The sequence below is a fragment of the Haemorhous mexicanus genome, chromosome 15 (assembly GCF_027477595.1).
Source record: "Haemorhous mexicanus isolate bHaeMex1 chromosome 15, bHaeMex1.pri, whole genome shotgun sequence".
In the NCBI taxonomy this organism is placed as follows: Eukaryota; Metazoa; Chordata; class Aves; order Passeriformes; family Fringillidae; genus Haemorhous; species Haemorhous mexicanus.
In genome coordinates this window covers 8,054,788-8,074,549 of record NC_082355.1, presented here as the reverse complement: position 1 = coordinate 8,074,549, position 19,762 = coordinate 8,054,788, and the positions used below count along the sequence as shown (strand labels likewise).

General features: G+C 40.4%; 1 protein-coding gene across 5 annotated transcripts in view; it reads right to left on the bottom strand.

The window, feature by feature from the left end:
* Window positions 1-14,760, bottom strand: part of FAM13B (family with sequence similarity 13 member B) — a 45,137-nt gene extending 30,377 nt beyond the window's left edge. For 2 of the 5 annotated variants that reach the window (XM_059860181.1, XM_059860182.1), the window contains exons 1-5: window positions 14,527-14,760; window positions 4,066-4,232; window positions 2,923-3,113; window positions 2,271-2,483; window positions 26-203 (exon numbers count right to left, since the gene is read on the bottom strand). In XM_059860181.1, the coding sequence (XP_059716164.1) occupies window positions 26-203; window positions 2,271-2,483; window positions 2,923-3,079 (548 nt within the window). In that variant the 5' untranslated portion in view covers window positions 3,080-3,113; window positions 4,066-4,232; window positions 14,527-14,760. Of the gene's footprint in view, window positions 1-25; window positions 204-2,270; window positions 2,484-2,922; window positions 3,114-4,065; window positions 4,233-11,355; window positions 11,512-14,526 lie in introns of those variants that run through there. The other 3 variants (XM_059860178.1, XM_059860180.1, XM_059860179.1) reach the window with 3 other exon arrangements.
* Window positions 14,761-19,762: the final 5,002 nt, after the last annotated feature.

Here is a 19,762-nt window from a genome sequence, read left to right as displayed (position 1 = left end):
GAATTAACTTTTATAATTAACTTACTGAAAAACATCCGGGCCAAAGACTGCAGCTAAAGAACTTGCTGACCAAATTTCTTCATGATGTGATGCTACGTTAGCTAAAAATTTACACAGAAACTTTAACAAACTGTAATTAACAGGCGGAAGCTGCTGCAAGAGGAACCTCAACTTTCTTCCGAATTCATCTTCATTATTATAATCTGAAAAAGTAATAAAAATATTTTAGTCACAAAGAAGGTATCTTTTCTTATTTGATAGTGATCAGCTTTTTGCCTCTGACAATTACTTACTTCTGAAAAGACAAATGATTTGATCAAACCTCAACCTAAAATGTGAAAACTTACTTGCATTTGTTCATTATTATCCACCACATTCTCTTCTGCAGGTTTTCCCCAAATAATGCCTAGTCAAATTCCTGATTTCAGAGGGCAAAATCGGTATGTTTTTGTTTTACCGTTGTTACGTAACAACTGCTTCACAGAAGAGCTCTAGAGACAGCAACAGCTCCAATAGTGAGTCAACTCAACTGCCATCTACTTAAATTCTTCTGACAGACAAGCTGCTTTAACTCCTTTACAAGCATCCCATTCTCACCAGTCTACCTGCTTTTATAATACTTAACTGATAAATCCAAGCTATCTCAATGTAATCATCTTCACATGTGCTTAACTGATTCAGATTTGAGAAAGGGTCACCATAAAATCTCCTCATTCTCACCCATTTAACTATACTCTTAATCAAAGTATGTCCCCATAAATCTTATTTGTTACCTCATCAGCCTTACAGGCAGCAAGGTTCAAAGTTTTACAGCTGTTTGTACCTGAGAAATTTCATATATAGGAAAAGAAATGTCAGGAAAGCAAAATGGGAGAAAAATTGATATAAAGAGGCCTCCCTTTCTTTCTCAAACACTTGAAAACTTTTCTAAGGTCAGTTAGAGAGGGAAAAGCCTGCTTGAAGATGATGAACCATCTCTGCCCCTCTAGATGAGAGAGCAGAGACATCCTAGTCCTTGATATCAAAGCAAAGAGCGAGTAAATTCCCTGCTGAGCACGTACAGGAGCACGAAGCAGGATCTGCAGGGTTTCATTTGCTCAGTCACAGTCAACACCTACAGCAGCTGAACACACGCAACCAAGCACAGAAAATGGTTGTCTAAACACATAACACATTAAAATGAACATTTCATTGACAGTTCTTACTCTAGAAATTGCACTTAGAAACAGAACAGAAAAAAAAAAGCTTTAAAAAGTACTTTAACAATGTAGACTTTTATAAGAAAGGGACCACAGCAAGGTGATAATCAGACCACTCAGAACATACACATCTCCATGTTTTGTCTAACCAACCCCCCCTGAAACTTAAGTTCTAAACAACAGAGACCCAAAGGCAGAACATTCTTACCCCTAACTGAAGCCCTCTGGCACTAAACCAGGGATACACACTTGTGGGACGCAGGGCCACGCGCTCTGGGATGGCCACATTCACACCTCAATTAGCCAAATCACCTGTCTTTGAGGAACCACCTGCCTGCAATGAGCTCCTAACGATGCACACAGGCCACACCCTTCTGCGTAATGAAGGTATCCAGAGGACTGAGCCTGACCTAATGATAGGGAAGGACTGCAGAACAAACACGTGGCTTAACAATTACTACCACCTTCTCCAAGTCTTTAAGCAATTTCTCTGCCTCAAATGCAGCTGATGATGTAATTCTGAAAACTAACTGAGGTATGTGTATTAGGCAAAACCCAATTAGAGAAAATCAAAAGTCTCATTTTAGCATCTGAAAACACTGTTTAAGGGTTTATGTGATTGATTTCCTTGCTACAGATAATTTTAAATTCTTCTGAAATTACTTTTACACTTTAAACAAGACAGTAAAGACAATAAGCTGCAAGGTTAAATGAAGTTTCTCTATATATTTAACAAAAGGGAACTAAATGGGGAACTGTATGCTAGAAACAATCCACATGTAAACCTAGCCACAGTGATCTATTCAAAGATGAGAGGAAAAAACCAATTTTCTCACTAGATTTTACAGTCATAGAAGGGAATTCTGCTGTCACACCAAGTGAATATACTTCAGTCCCATTTTCAGTCCTGACAGATAACATTGCAAATAAAATGCACAGCACTATTACCACGATTACTGTTACACAGAGCAGCAAAGACACCTTAGTGGCGCTACAAATCTCAATTCAAAACTGGGTTTTACTCTTAAAATCATCAAAAAAAAAAAACACTGAATCAAAAAGAGTTGTTACCTTGAGAAAGTTGCATCAAATGTATGTGCAAACTGCCTGGAATAACCGGCTCTGGAAGTTCTTGAAGAAAAAATCTAAGAAGGCTAATAGCTGAGGGTACATCTGCTTCTTTAACCAGGTCCACATCTTCTCCATTGTCATATCGTTGCCGGAGCCACTCCACTGTCTCAGCATTCCCATTGACTTGGAAAAGTCCTTCTTGTTCCAGACCCCCTGAGACAGCAAAAAAAATTTGCAGAAATAATCTTTTAGCTCTGGTATGGACAAATATATTGGAAAAAATATTGATAATCAGCTATGCACAATTCCCATACTGACTGAAACATTTTCTGGACAACAGTTTTGCACAGTTCTCTTCCCAACACAAACTTTCCTGTGCCCAGTAACAATAAAATAACACGGAAAATGTTAGCAGTACCTAAACCGCAGCATTTCCTATGAGGTGCCCTGCAGAGCTGCCTACATTACTGCTGGCTAGAAAACAGTGATACACATAAAAGAAGGAGCAAAAAATGGAAGTAACTCAAAACAACCAAATCACATCCGGTTGAATAATTAACTTCAGAAAACAAGTACTCTTGAAACCCCACAACCCATCCTGTAAGAATAACAGTGAAATACATTATTTTAAATACAGCAAGGTGATACATACCATGTTCCTCAATATAGTCCACAACATGGCGGACTATGAATGGAACCTCATTGTCTGGTTGCCCTTCTTGCTGCAGCTCATCAAGTGGAATTCCAAATATTTTGTTAGCAAGAACAGAGTTGCAGTTACTCAAGGAAGGGGAGGAGCTCTTCCTCATATCTTTTTGCAGCCAAAAATCAAAGCTGTCTTTTCTGTCAATAGGAGAAATTAAAACCAAAAGGCCCAGTTCAATATATGTTTGTGTTACAGATTAATGCTTTCAAAAAGTGTTTTAATTACCTAATGGAAACACTCTCTAGTCTGTCTCCATCCATGCACTGCTTTAATGGACAGTTCTGTAATGACTCCAAACACAGCTAACTCAATAAATGACTACCACTGAGGTGTTCTGTCCAACCCTCAGAGGATTGAGAACATATTATAGCAGGAATGAAAATGCAGAAAATTCTAGTTACCACCTTTCTAATTAAGTTCTAAGGTATATTGGTAGATTCCTCAGTACTTTTTCTGACAGTATTTAGTAGCCAGGCTCTCAGAACTCAATACAAAAGCCTCTTAACAGGAAATTAAACCAGTGGATCACACCAAACCAAAACCCTAAGTTTCAATTATATGAAATGACTAAGTATTTTGTGATACTCAATTGAGCTGTAATAATTTTAAAATATACTTGGCATTTTCTGGTCTACCTAATAAAGCTTTCAAGACCTGCATCAAATTAAAATTTTTAGTGAAGAGAAAACCCCCAAAGCTAGTTTCTAGATGCTCAGTGATACCATTCTATCATGCAGAAGCTCAAGCTTCACTTGCAAGTCTTTGCTTGATAAAGGATCTGGATAGATAACAAAGGGCAGTGTAAGTCAATCAGGCTGTAATCCTGTCAAAAACCAAAATATTTCTTCTAGCAGAGAAAAAACTGTCCTTTCAAAATAATTAATATAAAGAAAAGAAAACATACTTGCTTAAATGCACGCAGTCACTTTGGCACACAGAACACGAAGTATATGCTGTCAGTCAAAGCACTGCAACCAAACTAAAATTCTTTGTTTACCAAGGGGTAAATTCTAATAGATTAGACACTCTGAAATTCACACCTGCTTTTCTTTTATTTTTTTCCCCAGCAAAACAAGTTAAGAAACCCACCTCAGAGTACTTAAACAGCCGAGTTTGAAAAACGCTTTCTGCGCCAGCTGCCCTCACTGACCAAGCATTCTTTTGTCATTTATGGTTGTTTAAGATTATGGCAAAAGATCAGCCTGTAGTTCCTCATTGAAGAATAGCAGAACTCGATCAGTACTTCAGCAGTTAATCTGAAAATAAGGAAAATACTATTAGATCATAAAGTTTTCAACAGTTTTAAATGCAGTCAGGAATGCAAACATCACCTTAGAGGAATTCTTGTCAAATCATCAGTTTCTTGTTCTGAACAAGAAAGCATAAAGACCACATTAGCACAGCTTATGAGAGAGCTCCTAAAACAACAGATGCCTCTTTTCAATTATGAGTTAACCAAATCTGAAGTGAAAGTTAGCATAGGACATCTAAGTCTTAACAATTATGAAATAATTTGCACTCATTCAATCCTCTTCCAAAGAATCAAGGAGAGTTAAGTAGGTTACACAGAGTGTTTTAAAGTACCTACCATACTAAAATATTTAATGGCTATGAAATTTTTAGAAGGATCTCAGGCTCTGGTCTAATACAGCATCTTTAAACAGCAAGAGCAAAACCAAAATCCTAATTAAGGAACCTTTACAGTCAACCAGTAATTGATGGTACTGATCATCTTTTCTAGGAAGTTGACTATGTGTCCATACTGCCAGTTCAAAGTCCAAGTGATCATCACGTCTGGATACAGGAAGCAACTTCCCCCATGTCAGATTCCATAGAACCACCCACATTTTTGCCACATTTTATTTAGAATCCTGAATATCTGGACATTTTTCATGTTCTCAGCTCTCAAAATAGCTACAAACCACAGTAAATCACCTTACGACTTTCTGTGGTATTAAACATTTAAATAGCAGCTTCATGACACAGTGGAGCCAATGTAGTACCCAGAATCAGTCAAAAGAGTCACATCAGCCCTTTGATCTCTCCCACTACCTGCTCTAAATAAACTCAAGCAACTGCGATTGGGCAAAACAAGCTTGTGATATACACACAACAACCACAACACCCATCACCAAAACTAGATAATAAAGATGCTTTCCCCAGCTTAAAAAAATTCACTGAAACCTTTTGTTTCATAACTGGAGATTGATATGACAGCCTGGAGACAAGTACCTTCCCTCCCTTTGTTCTCCCACACCAGCTCCTGCTTCTGTGCCACATCAGGACAAATAAACTTTACCTTCACTTGCAAATTCCTGACAACCAAGCCCTCTGCTTTCAGTACCAAAATGCCAGACCATTCATTAGCCTATCATAACAGAAGCCCAAAGTACTCCCAGTAGTTTGAACAGAGCAGTTTTCCTGCTCCCAACCCTCTCCAAACTGCATCCATGTGCTAAGGGAGTTGGTCATAAGCTCTATGTAAGACTGCTTCCACCTCCTCAGCATTTTCTTGCATTGAAGCCTAGAGGAAAAAATATTTCAAGCTTAAAAGTGTTTAAATTGTCTATTGCCTTGTATTACACACAGGTGTAAATCTTTTAAGTCTCACCCAAGTAAATCCTGGTCTGAGATCAGGACTCCAGGTGAGCTGACAACACAAAATGAAGGGTTATATTCTAGTCAACAGGTTTTACTTTTTTTTTTTTTCCACCCTATCATATCCAAATCTGTTATTGCAAATTCTTGGTTACAAAAAGATCCTATCAGATTCCAACAATGAAGCAGCTGCAATTCATGACCCCCCCTAGAATTTATGGAGACCTTGTACAGCCATTTTTCTTATTGTTCTGGTATTTTAAGTGAAAGTCAACATAATCTTTGCATGTAGGTAGATTTCTATCAATCCAAATATATCAAGCAAATTTTAAAATACGAAGTTGTACACAATCTATTTTCTCAAGCTCTATCAAAGTCAGCTTGTCCACAGTGAACCAGAAAACCTCACACTGGCCAGCTGTGGGGTTAAGGGCAGCTGGCAAAAAAACCTTTGATGGATCTGCCACAATGCTTCAGGCTGACTTACTAAAACCAACAAAAAAACCTTCAAAACAAACATGACCTAATAAAAAGACCAAATTAGAAGTAACCACTTCTTTATAATTCTGCACCAAATGAACAATCTTGCAACCCAACTTTCTCAGCAGAAGCAACTTTGTGCTCAGTTCACTGACATGAAAGCTCAGCCACTTTTGCCAGGTGCAGCAAATGAACAGGCTGCCTGAATATTAATTTCATTCAAGAGGCATGAAAAAAAGAAAAAGAATACAGACTTCTATTTTAACTGGCTTGGCCAGGTAAGAATTAAGTTGAAACAGCCCAGCTGTCTCATTGTTAGAGCAAAACCGGATTTACAACCCAGGTTTATATTTTGAAGAAAGCTTATTATCACCTAGAAAAATTAGTGAAAGCCTCATTTTCATTCTCTCAGACACACACACAGACACACTTTTACAGATATTTCAATATATCACAATCTATTTTCAGAGCATTTCAGTTTTTTCCCTTTTAGTTCAGGCTTTGCTATCTTCACAGGCTGTGATACAATTAATCTGACATTTACCAAATCTAGAAAGAGCTAGAAACTCTGAAGGTTATTCAAGTTATTCAAGTTATTTCAGCAAGTTTCACTTCCTGCTGTTTTCAACATTGTAAAAAACTGTTAATAATTAAACATTTTATCTCCACTTTTTATATGGATCAGAAGCTTTCCCACTTGCCCTCCCATGACTCAGGAAGTGCAGCACGTCACTGCAGACACACATGAGAACTAGGACAGGACATGTAACCTTCAGGATTATTTCCAGAGTCTTTTACAAATTCTAAGCAATGCTGTGGAGTTTTTTAATTTTTTTTTTTTTGCCCAGTCAAACAACTGAGGAAACAGGAGCTAACCCACTCAGTCAACTCTTTCTTCTTTTGCCCATATTATCCTGATCCTTCTGAGCACACACTTCTCCCTCACAATTTCATAACCTACATGCTTCACAAGTTCTATCAAGAAAAAGACAAAAAAAATAGCAACTAAAAAAAAAACCCACACAAAAGAAAACTACCTAGCTTGAGATACCTATAAACATTCTAGTTGCATTTTTTTCAATCTACTTCCCCTCCTTGTTACTACAAACATTTAAAAACATCCTTAAGCTACAATCATGCCCTACAAAACATAAACACAGGAAAGTAAAAATACACCTTATTATAACCACATATTACACCACAATTTTACAAGAGACTGAAAAAAACTTACTATGTCCTTTGCAACATGTTGAGCCCAAACATCTTAAATGATGGTAAAACAGAGTTTTGTTTTGTATTGTGGATTTCAGTGCTCTCTGGTGTTATTTAAAAAAAAATTTGGGTTGCTTTTTTTAATTAAGGCAAGTTCTTCATAGAGTCTGCTGGGAAAACAGCACCATGAACTTCATTTTGCCATCATAATAGCATTCACTTATCTTGGCAACTTGAGAAGTATTTACACCCACACATGAAATGCCACTAAAAACCCCACAAAATACATGGCTAACTGTTAATATTTGAGGAATACACATGAAAATTTAGACTTACATTTAGTTCAGCTTTTACATTAATGACTGAAGTACAAATAATATATGGGCATCATTTTAAATGAAAGTCCTCAGGGCTCCACCACCTTTCTTTAAAACAAAGGAATGAAGCAACATGCAAAAATAAACAAAGAAAGGCTGCAAACTGAAACTGTGCCATAGGAATGAAAATATTAATTCTGCGTGTACAATGTCTGCCACAAGTCTCAACTATTTAAGCAATTCTTTTATTTGCTTGTTTTATGTAGCAAGAAATTCATATTGTCTCTGAAACAAACCCAAAGCTAACACTGACTGCTGTTTTGCTCTGCTTTTAATATATTATTTCGTGGCATTAGCAAGCATCACCAGTGAATATTTTTTTTAATACATAAAAGTAAAAACTAAGATTTTTAGATAGGAAAAAAAGCAACAAAATGGCCTGTCCCAGCTTCTCAGGAAACACACCTCAAGTTTTTTGGCTTTTTCAGCCCGCAGTGCTGTGACCCTGTGAACCATCACATGCCTGCAAACTGGGTCCAAACAGATCACATACACACCCTCCAGTGCAAAGAGATCAATGCTCCTTTTCTGCAACAATTACTTACAAACAAAATTCCACAAAAACATTAGAGTCTCAAAGTTTTTGATTTCTTCCTCTATATTTGATGAAGAAAAAGAATGTATTATGTTTACTCATATGACTTACAGCTAGACAAAACCTGTGATGTCCCCCTGGATGCCTACAGCAAACATACTGTTAAATCCAAATAAATAATTGATTTTTTGGCTAAGTTCAAAATTATCAAATTTTAAACAGGTTTTCTAAGAAGAATTTCTAAATGATGGCCAAAACCTAAGACCCAGATTCCAAGCTGGCATCACAGGAACTCTCCTCATGCAATCATCTCCTCATGACATCACCCAGAGGCAGCTGCCAGGCGAGGGCAGGAGCAGGAACCCTTTCCTGGGAAACTCCTAGGTCACAGCTCACTGCAGAGCACACAGAGCCAGTCGGCAACTGCTGAGCTACACTTATTTCTGCCTCCAAAAAACAGCAACCAGCACTCTTCATCTTACTCTTAGGTTTTGTTGAGTTAAAAGGAAACTGACTTTTTGTAACAATTAACACTGACTGATTTTCATGCCATTTGTATACTCAAATTACTGTGAGCATTCCCAATGGATGAACTGCTTTTGGGCAAAAGAGCTTTTCCTCGTCTGATTTTCAGCTGTTGTTCAGCTAACAAGTAAAACCAGAGTATTCTGCTTGTTTGAAATAATCCAGTCAAAACTGAAAAGATGGCCAGGCTGGGGAGGGGACATGGCTTGAGTAAATTTATACAAGAGACAAACTGAAATTAATCCCACAAACAGAACTCTACCACAAACCCAGGACACAGAAAAGGACAAATGTGTCTCAAGAGTATAAGTAAAAGGCAATGCAGAGATGTGCCAGTGCTTGAACAGACACACAACATCCTCTATGTAAAAAGAATAATCCCATTTAAGTACTCATTAATACATTTGAAAAGTCAAAACAATAATTATTTAAAATAAAAGTTTTAAAACCAGCAAGATTAACTTAAAATAGACTCTTAAAGCAAGATTTCCTCTTTCTGGCTCAGTGAAATCAGCTATCAAGAGGTATTTTAGTCACAAGTCCAGACTGGCAAATTTGGCTCAGTTATTATTTTAAATTTAATAACCTGGTCTTCTTAATGGGGATGGGGACTGTGTTCTTAAGTCATATTGTCTGAAATTAGGTATATTTACAAAATTTAACTTGAAGGAATCCATGTTAGAATAAATTTCTTCTCAAGCAGATGTGACTTTCCTGCCCCCTTTGTTTCTCATTATGGTTCCCAACTCTTCACTGCCCTGTTTGCTTTCTCGTTAAGTAGGAATCAAAAGGAAACCAGCCCACTGCAGTTTTGCACAATCAAAAAAGAGTCAGCAGCAGCATGAAGACCAGCTCTTTAATTAATGAACTGTTTGCTTGTGTATGCCTTCACATGTGCATTCACATACACATTAAACCTCAATACTGTTAAGCAGAAATTCTCCATCATTTGCCACCAGCACTTCTGAGATAGTCTCAAAAATCACTCAACTGACAAAATACTGGTTATACTGACACAGGAAGTAGAAGCACAAAAAATACAACAGAAGATTTAGTGGAATGCAATTCTAATGCAATTTTTGCTCCCTGGGAATGTGGCAGCAAGCCTTCTAATTTACAAATTAGAACAATTTAAATTAAGCCTTTATGTCGTTTCCATGCAAGAAAGAAACAAAACATCTCATGAAAACTCCTCTGGAAGAGATATAACTAAAACTAATATAATTTTGGAATTTGTGGGGTTTTTTTATTTATTTACAAGCCAAGAAACCATAATACTGATTAGTATTTATTTTCCAGTCATTAAAGTTTAGTCTACAATTTCAGCTGACAGAACCTGATCACATTCTGAAAAAGCCCATCGTTCACGGACCTTCACAAGAGACAGATCCTATGTCTACTAGAAAAACCTCAACTACAGTGACTGGTTTAAGCAACATTCCAAAAAAACTCTACATTTCTAAAGAACAAGCTGAGAGGTCGTCAAAATGTTAGCTGGTTTTGATAAGCAAAAATAATGTTTTATATTCACTTACTAGATAAAATCCAAAGACTTTTTAAGAGCATTACAGCAACTTATAATCCTCCAACTACATTGTAGCAAGAAAATAAAACCATCAGCGATACCAGAAAAAGTAGATGTTTGCTCAGTGCCTCACACCCACCACCACACACTGCCAGATTTGCTCTCATCTGCTGCTGCCAATGCACATGTGCAGAATTCTAAAGAAACTTCCTGCTCACACAGATCCCATCACACTCTTAACAACAGCAGTTAATAAATAAAAAGGCTTTTGTATCTTGTGTAACAGCTAATTATATTCATCCTACTCACCACCCCCCAATGCAAAGCTCTACTCCACAACCACACAAATCTCATTGCCCCTGCATCAGATAATGCAGAACCTTGGTGCAATGGCATTATAAAAGTACAGTAAAGTAAAAGACAGGAAGAAATTATCAACAAAACTATGCAACTTGCAAGCTTCACGTTATAAAACCAAAGCAGTTTAACAATTGTCACTGCTGTAAAACAGACTTAGGAACAGAAGCCAAGCTATCTCAGAGACATCAAAAAAGCAAACTATAAATATATAATGCACTTAATTCATTATACATAAGTTATCCTATTACATATATTTATCATCAGTTTGTTCCTCCCCTCCCAAACAGGTCAGCAGAAATTCAAACTGGAACTCAGCAGATCACAAAATGGTTCACAGCCCCTTCACTATCCAAACGCTGCCTCTGTCAGAACCTTGAGCACGTGCCACCAAAATAAAGGGCAGGCTCAGCACCCCCACTGCAGGAGAAAGACATTTCAACGAAGAGTTCAATGCTGCAGCAATGATTCTCTGAATTTCAAGAGATGGGAAAAGGAAAAAAAAAAAAAAAAAAAAGAAAAAAAAAGTCTGGTACTGAGGTCTCCCGTCAAAACTTGATTATGACTAAATTTGAAGAAATCACAAGGTTAAGAGTTACACTGCAGACAAAAATTAACTAACCTGATTATATTTCTAGAGTGTCAAGACAACAAATTATTTCATTAAATGTAAAGTTCAATGGAAAGGAGAGAAAACCTTTCAAACATACACACTTAAAAAAAGGGTATAAAGGAAGAAAGAATCACACTGATAAGATTCCAGCTCTCACCTTTTCAGTTCTGTCCATGTATTATTAACCTACACAGCTGAGCACAAATTTTAATCCTAACACACTGCAGGGAACAGTGAACAGAAGAGACACATGAGGAGAGCTGCCAGCGGCACTGGAACCTGAACAATCAGTGCAGGGTTCCCACCAGATACAGGGCTCAGATCCAGCAGATGCCCCACCCAAATGTCCTTAGAAATGTCCAAACAGTGAAGAAAATAAAAACCATTTAAACCTCTCTATAGCAAAAAGCCTCTGCAACCAGAGTTTTTGTTACAAGCTGTTTGAACACAAACATAAAGCCCTATCTGTATTTTAAGCTCAAATGGCACATTTTTCTTTTTTTCTTAAGACAAGTATACAGGATTTCACACATTCACAGGGGGAAGACCACAAGAGTAGAACTGTTAATATCACAATAGAACTATTTTCACTAATCAGAATATGGGTCTGTAAAATATTACCCATTTCTCGTAGCAAATGACTCCACCCATATGTTGCAAACATAACAGGTTTTGACCTTCTAAACTATGTTTTTAAGACTTCAAAACAAATCAGCTCCAGAGGAAAAAAAAGGCCTGGTAGAAGATGCAGTAACAAATATATTATGTTTTAGGGTGCAAGAATCCACAGAATTCACTTAAACCAACTGAACCCACACAAATCTCAACAGCTAGCTATCAAGCCAGTATAAACTGTGAAGATAAATCTGAATTTACCAAGCCTCGAGAGAGCTAGTCATTCTCAAACAAAATTTTTGCAGGTAAAATCTCTCACCTTACAGAAAATAATAGTCATCAAGACTGAATTGCTCAATTATACTAACTTTCCAGGGAGCAAGGTAAAATTCTAGTATTCTCTGCCTGAATCCAATTTTGACAAGAGACATAGAGTCCCTCTGCTGAAAAACTGATAGAGCCATCACTTTACAAACTGCACGACAAGTAACAATCTCCCTCTTCTGTAGCCCTTCACAGAAGATTTAATATTCCTTCACTTCTGTATCTCCTCCTCATATGTTTTGGATAAAATGTTATTTTTCAGTTCTTAAATAACAGTCCTCACATCTGAAATGATCAATAAATATACAACTAGGCCTGCAATGCAAGGAGAAAAGTTTAAAAAGTTTGCCATCTTTCATCTTTACAGATGGAAATTATGAATTGCCCTGCACTAGTTAATTCACTCCCACCTAAATGGCCACTAGATTTTTGTGTGCTAATATGGCAGTAAGGTTAACCTGCTGCTATGCACGAAATTAAAGGACAACTTGAACCAACATCACTTCCTCTTCCATGCAGCTACAGCTTCTTTTGTGGGGGATGGGAAAAAAAGAGAATCACCACACAAAAATATAAAAAATCCAAACTAAAATAAAAAACCACACCTCAGGCTTGGTGGGTTTTTCTCACTTCCCAATGAGCCCTGGAAAGGGGCATCACTGCTCAGCTGTAGCATTTGACCAGAAATCAAAAGGCTAAGTATTAGAAAAGGAAAAAAAACTCTATCCCATAAAGCCTTCCCATGCAGCAAACAAGGACTCAAAACTTTCTAATATCTGTTCCAAACACACTGAATACTTTGTCCAGCCTCACCTGCTTTTGCAAACATGCCATTATAAACATTAGAAAGCAATGCTTCACTGCTTGCACAGGCTCTCAGGGTATGAGCCACACACGACAAATGTTAAATTAAGTCTTTATGAGTGCAAGAAGATCCTCCAGTGTTCCAAGCAACACAAAAATGAAGTGCTCAAACTAACACAGAGCACATAAAAACTATCATTTGTCAAACTCAGACGTTTTGACATGTTGTTCATGTCAAAATCTGCAAGCATTAAAAGCTACCAGGAGCCTCTCAGAGTCAGCTTCCTTGAATGTAACCATGGGACACTCTGCTTGACTGATTTTTCTAAAACAATACTGTAAATTTCCAGTTTGATGCTTTCAAAACATTGAGGTATTTAATTCTTTATTGTTACATAGTCAAGACAAGGAAAGAATCCCTATGGAGCCAAACAATGTATAAAATACAGACAAAGAAGATTAAAAGAGATCTTATACATCTTCAAGTCTATGCAACAAAGAGCACATAAAGCAATTTACTAGTTATGAGCAGTAAAAAAAAGAAAGCAAACAAACGAAATAGCTAAACTGCTTACAATATAGGCCAAAAAATCAGCTTTCTATTCTTTTTATACTGCACATTAAACTGCATGGAAGACAGGAAAACTTCAAACCTAAACACTAATCCAGTTTAACAATTTGTTCTAAATTCACAAACTAACAATTCCATCCCTGAGGACATTCAGGAACACATGCCAAAAAAAAAAAAAAAAAAAACTGTGTAGTTTTTGATATATTCACTTTCTTTTTTTTTTTTTTAACAAGCAAGAGTTATTATGTGGTATTTACTTTCTTCATCTGTTACCTCTGTTCCCCATCTTGAGCCTGGCAGCAGTAAATAATTTTGTAAAATTTCTCAAAATGCAGCCAGACCAAGGAACTTGAGAATAAGAGAGCTGTGCATTAAAAGTTGGCGTTGCAGTATGTGATGGGAGGTTTTTTGTTGTCGGGTTTTGTTGTTTTTTTCCAAACCTTGAAGGAGCACCCCAACACTGGGCCATCTCATATTAAAGCAACTTTTTGATAGCAAGAAACATTCCCACTGAAATATTCAAATCCCTAAGGAGCTTCCATGAACAATGGAAACCCACAGCAGCAAACCCGTCGGAAGATACGTTTGGTCACAGCCTGGCGCGTTCAGTCCGTGACCCAGCGTTCTTCACGCCAGCGCTGCCTTCGCGACCCAGGCGATTTAGTGACCGCCCTTCTTCAAACTTCTGGGACCAGCTGGGCTGTCAGGGAACGAGGCCGGTGCTGTCAGGGCGCCCTGCCAGGGGGCACCCGGCTGCTCCGCGCGAGGAGGGAGCAGCCTGGGCACACAACTCCTGCAGGAGCCGGGCTGTCAGCGCTGCCTGCGCGGTCCCAGCGACAGCAGCCTGGGGGACGCTCCCGCCTCTTGACAGCTCGCAGCGAGCGGCTGCAACAGCTCGGGCAGGAGGAAGTTCCCGCGCCCCGCTCGGGCCGGTGCCAGAAGGTTCCTGAAGCCTGACGTGACACCGAGCGGCCCGAGCAGGGACCCCCCGCGCATGCGCCCCGCGCCCCTCACCGTTGCCGGGTGACTCGCCCTCCCCGCCGTCCTCAGCACCACCAGCAGGTTCCTCCGCCTCTTCCTACCCCGGGGGCCGGCGCGGGCCTCTCCTCGCCGCCCCGCTCTTCTCGCAGCCCTCCTCCGCCGGCCGCTGCCCGCGCCGTGTGCCGCGGCCGCCGCGCTGCCGGACCCGACGCCGTCCGTGCCCTCACAGCCGCTCCGAGCTCCGAGCCGCGAGCGGGGGGTCCCCGACGGCAGCGGCGGCGACGGGCGGAAGTGACGCGCTGACTGACAGGTGCAGAGCGCGCGCCCCCGCCCGCCTCCCCCCGGGGGTCACGTGCCGCGGGGCGGGCGCTGAGGGCGGGCGGGACCCGAGCTCTGGGGTGGTGTCGGCCGCCGGCGGCCCGGCCCGAGGGGACAGCGAGGGTTACCGCAAAATTAACGTTTTTCCCCATATTCTCCCCCGCCAGGTACCTCAGCCACCCGCCCGCCGGCCTGTGCGGGCTCTGAGTCACAGAGTCAAACAGCTTGGGGAAGACCTCTGAGCTTATCGAGCCCCCACCTTGGACCGAGCATCACCGTGTCCACCAGACCCGGATACTGAGTGCCCCGTCCGGTGTTTCCTCAAACACCTCTCTGGACAGCCCCTTTCAATGTCTGATCACCCTTTTCGTGAAGAAATTCCTCCTCCTGTCCAATCTAAACCTCTTCTGGTGCAGTTTAAGGCTGTCCTCTCATCCTGGGGTGCCTAGAGAGTGACCATGGCCAGCAGTGGCAACATGCAGGCTCGTACCCTGCTGGCTTTGGTTGGACATGAGGAGAAATTTCTTCACAGTAAGGGTGATCAGACATTGGTACAGTGATGGTGGTGTCACCATTCCTGGAGCTCTTTAAGAGAAACCTGGACAAGGCACTCAGTGCCATGGCCTAGTTGACATGGGTTGGACTCAGAGATCTCAGAAGTCTTTTTTTGGCGAAATTGATTCTGAGATTCCAGTTTTGCTTTTTTTATAACCATATTAAAATATTTCCTGTAAATTTTCTGAATTGTAGCATCAAGAGCAATCACTGCCAAACATTTCCCAAATGCAAGTGTGCCAGAAGTAATGAAGTGCCCTTTGACAAAGAGCTAAGCATTTTGAAACACAAAATTTAGCACCCTTAAAGTGAGTTAGCATAAGTTAGAGAGGAGATGCAAGCTTACACCCGAAGTGTTAAAACCAATGCCTGGCAGTCTGTGGTTCCCACATGCCACGCTGAAACCACAACAGCTTTTTCTGTCATGCAGTGCCAGCAGCCATAGGTGGTGGGTTTAATAAGGCATTTAAGGAAACGTGGATTTAGTTAGTAAAAATCCTCCCAGGAAAAGCTTTTTTTTTTCCTCCTGTGAAAAACTGACAATGTATGAAAGGGGGAAAAATTATACAGGCAGGATGGGATTAATTGAAACCTCTGTATTTTCAATAGCTGGGAGGATTTTTTTTTTCAGGTTTTTCAGCATGGATTCTGAATTTTATCTAGAGATACATTTAGAAGATTCATTAAAGGGTTTTGCATTTAGAATCCAAAGAAGGGAGAGTCACAACCCCACAGTAAATTAACCTGGCTTTAATCAGATCTAAAACTCTGTTTTCCTGCTGGAAGATTTGGTGTCATTAGGAGATACCACACAAACCCAATAAAACATGTAGAATTGGGGGAAATGGTCTATGTGTGCTCTCTGTCTGTTTCCACAGCAGACTTCTCCACTTGAAGCACTAATAAAATTTCCTCGCATCAGGATGAGGTTTCTGAATTTGTATTTTGTATACATAGCCATGTTCTTTCTGATTCATTTAGTCTCATCAACAACAATAAAGATACTGAATCAGAACAAGCTGGCAATTTTGTTGATGAAACATGGGGGACAGCGGACTCCAGCTGGCTCTTCAGCAGATCCATTGGCCGGCTGACAGGAATAAAACTGCAAGACACCTGACACAGAAAGCACATGCGGTGAGAGGAAACAGACAGCAGAGGCAGGCAGGTAGGCAGGCAGGCACTGCACAGCACCTGTCTGCTGGTTTTCAGTCCAAGGCAGTGGTTTCTCTCCTCTGAACTGGCTCTGAATACACCATTTCATGCCAGCTTATCCTACCTCCTTTCAAAGGCTTCCAAGGCTCCTTGCAGGGGGCAGACATATGCAGTCCCAGGCTGCCATTTTAGGCTTTTCTGCTCACTTTGTGTTCTTGCTGTCTATTTGAAAGGTTGAGGACAACCCGGGAGTCAGAGGGTCATAGAATATCTCAAGTTGGAAGGGGCCCATAAGGATAGAGTCCAACTCTTTGCTCCTCACAGGACTGTCTAAAGCTAAACCATGTGATCAAGAGTAGTGTCCAGATGCTCCTTGAACTCTGGCAGACTTGGCACTGTGACCAATTCCCTGAGGAGTCTTTTCTAGTGGCCAACCACCCTCTCAGTGAAAATCTTTTTCTTATGTCCTGCCTGAATTTTCCCTGACCAACTTCATTCCATTTCCTCATTTTCTGTGACTGGTCATCGAAGAGAAGATCAGCATCTCCCCTTGCCTTTAAGGGAAGCTGCAGGGTGTGATGAGAGCCCCCCTCTGTCTCTTCATCTCTGAGCTGAACAAATGCCGTGAGCTAATCTGCTCTTTGTAAGAATTTCCCTTGAGACTTTTCACCATCTTAGTCTCTGTCTGATGCTTTAGCCACATTTTCTAAGATAGTAAACAGAGAGAGAAGAGCGGCAACAGCTTAATGAGTGGCTGCATGGTTACATGCCCAAAATTCAGCTGTTGAAAGCATCGGCCTCTCAGATCACTCCTAAACATCACAATAGAGCAATGTCCATTAGCTGTTCCCACTGCATTTTCCACTGTCTCAGGCACACCTGAAGTGTGAAGGCAGCATTTCATATTCCTCCCCCTCTGGTGCTGTGCAGGCTGTGGAGCTCCCACAGCCTCATTTCCCACTCCAAACCCAGGGGCACATTCAGAGCAGGGGGTGTGCAGGGCACGGCTGCAGTCCCACCATGTGACACAGCACTGTCACCCCATGTCAGGAGGTGTGACACTGCACTGCCCTGTACAGTGACACAGCCCCAGTGTGAGGCTGCTGAGGAGCAAAGGACCCATTCCCCATCTGCTGCACAGCTCCTGGAGCTTGGGAGATATGACTGGTCAGCATCTGGCTCCTAGGACTGAAGAGCCAGAGTGCCACGGCATCCTTGTCTCATCAGTAAATCCATGTCCAGAGCCACACCATGAAGGGGGAGCCATTTCTGCAGCTCAGTGTGTTTTCCTACAAGTCCTTACAGCTAAATTGCTCACCTTAAAAGTTTTGCAGAGATTGACTGCGAAGTGCTTACAAAATAACTCAGTAGATCTGAAATAATTACTGGTGTAATTCCCCTGTTTTCAGGAAAAGCCAATTATAAGCACAAATCACTCTTGCCAGCATGTGTCACAGAAGAACTGGAGCCATGTTTCCTTCATGTATCCCCAGTTCCCATCATAACCTAATATGGCTTTAAAATAAATATTCTCTGAAGAATTTAGCTTCCAATTAAGTCTACTTCCAACAAAAGCCCTGCATTACACCTCATCACAAACTGAAGAAACTGAAAGAAAAATATCCTTATCCCAACTGTGTTCACTGTTGTAGAAGGCTTAGTACAAACTGAGCTAAAATACTCCAGAACTGAAATCAGGTTTGCAAAGCCATGGAATCCTTGGAAGGTTGATAGCCTGCCATGCAATTCCTTACCTTCCTATTAGGGTATTATCTTACTAGGAGGAAATGGGAATCTGACACGTAGCAAAACAAGACACTGTGTTGTAATACCTGTTTATTATATGCCAAACAGTTTTTCCTGGAGATTATCTGTATGTCAACAAGGTGTTTGCTTTTGGCTTTAATTGTTCACCTAAAAATTATTTGATACATTCTTCTGAACCTGGAAGTGCTCAATTTTTTGCCTTTAAGTGGCCCTATTGAAATCTTGCAAAAAATATTGACAAGCACAAGTCCTTTCCACACCAAGGAAGAATTAGCAAACCCTTTTCAGGTGGATGCTCTTCAAAGAGCTTTCCTTTCCTGTGTACTTCATCCACAAACAGAGACATGTCCCCATGCTGAGTCTTTACTTTGTTCTTTTCCAGCATCATAGCATTTTCTAACAAACATTTTGTTTAAGGATGCCCAGCACATGACACTTGGCCTTGCTGAACGTCCATAACTCTCCACGGAAACTCTCATTTCAGCAACTATATGGTTGTTCTAACTCTTGGTGTCCAAAAGGGCACCTAAGAAGCAAAGTTCATTTTCAAATCTTTGCCCTGTATTAAAAAATGAGGCTTCACAATGCTCAAGCGAACAGGTTAAAGGATCTGTTTTATAGAAACACAAACTCCAGCCGAGAGAAAACCATTCATCATTTCAAAGACTGTCAGCCATTACTAGACACATATGTAAGGATTTTTTTAAAACTGAATTCAGTATCAAAGGCACATGTTCTGCGTAAATGTCAGACATTTTTACTCATTTTTATACTAGAGTTCTGTGATTAAAATAAACATTTACAGCATGAGATTTTTTCCCTGCCTCTGAACAATTTCTGGATCTGAATCTTGGTTTTAGAAGATCTGTCTTCAAAGTAGAAATCTAGGAATATGGGTCAAATGTGTCTTTTAAGGCTTCTTCATATTTTAATTGCGTGGTTGCAGACTTAAGAAGAGATAGCTCTTCCCTCCTTGAAATTCAAGACATTGAAAGGTTAATTCAGTCTTCTCAGTTCCATTTCCTTCCGTCTGTTCCCCTTCCCACACTTCTCCCCACCCCCCATCTGTAGACAGCTGAGTTATTTGAATTTTGTGCAAGCTAGTATTCATCCAAAGGGGAAAATCACTCAATGTATGCAGCAGGCAAGTGAAAATTGCAGTACTGCACACTTGCATTTTTTACTTCCTATTTGCTTTTCTCTGCATTCACCAGCTTGGGCTGTGGACATACACGCTCATGCCCCAAGGATAAAGTTAACTCAAATTAAAGCTTGTGTGTCCCCATCGCTGTTGAATTCCCATTCTTTGCACTCACGTGGAATCTGTGCTCAAGCTGCTGTGCTGCTTTTACCTTGGGTTGAGCAAAGGCTACAGTTCCCGTTACCACAATTTGTCAGCTGCCAACACAATCACTCTCTGCTGCTCCCATGTTATTTCATGGTGTGGTCACTCACACTCAAGGTACACTAACTC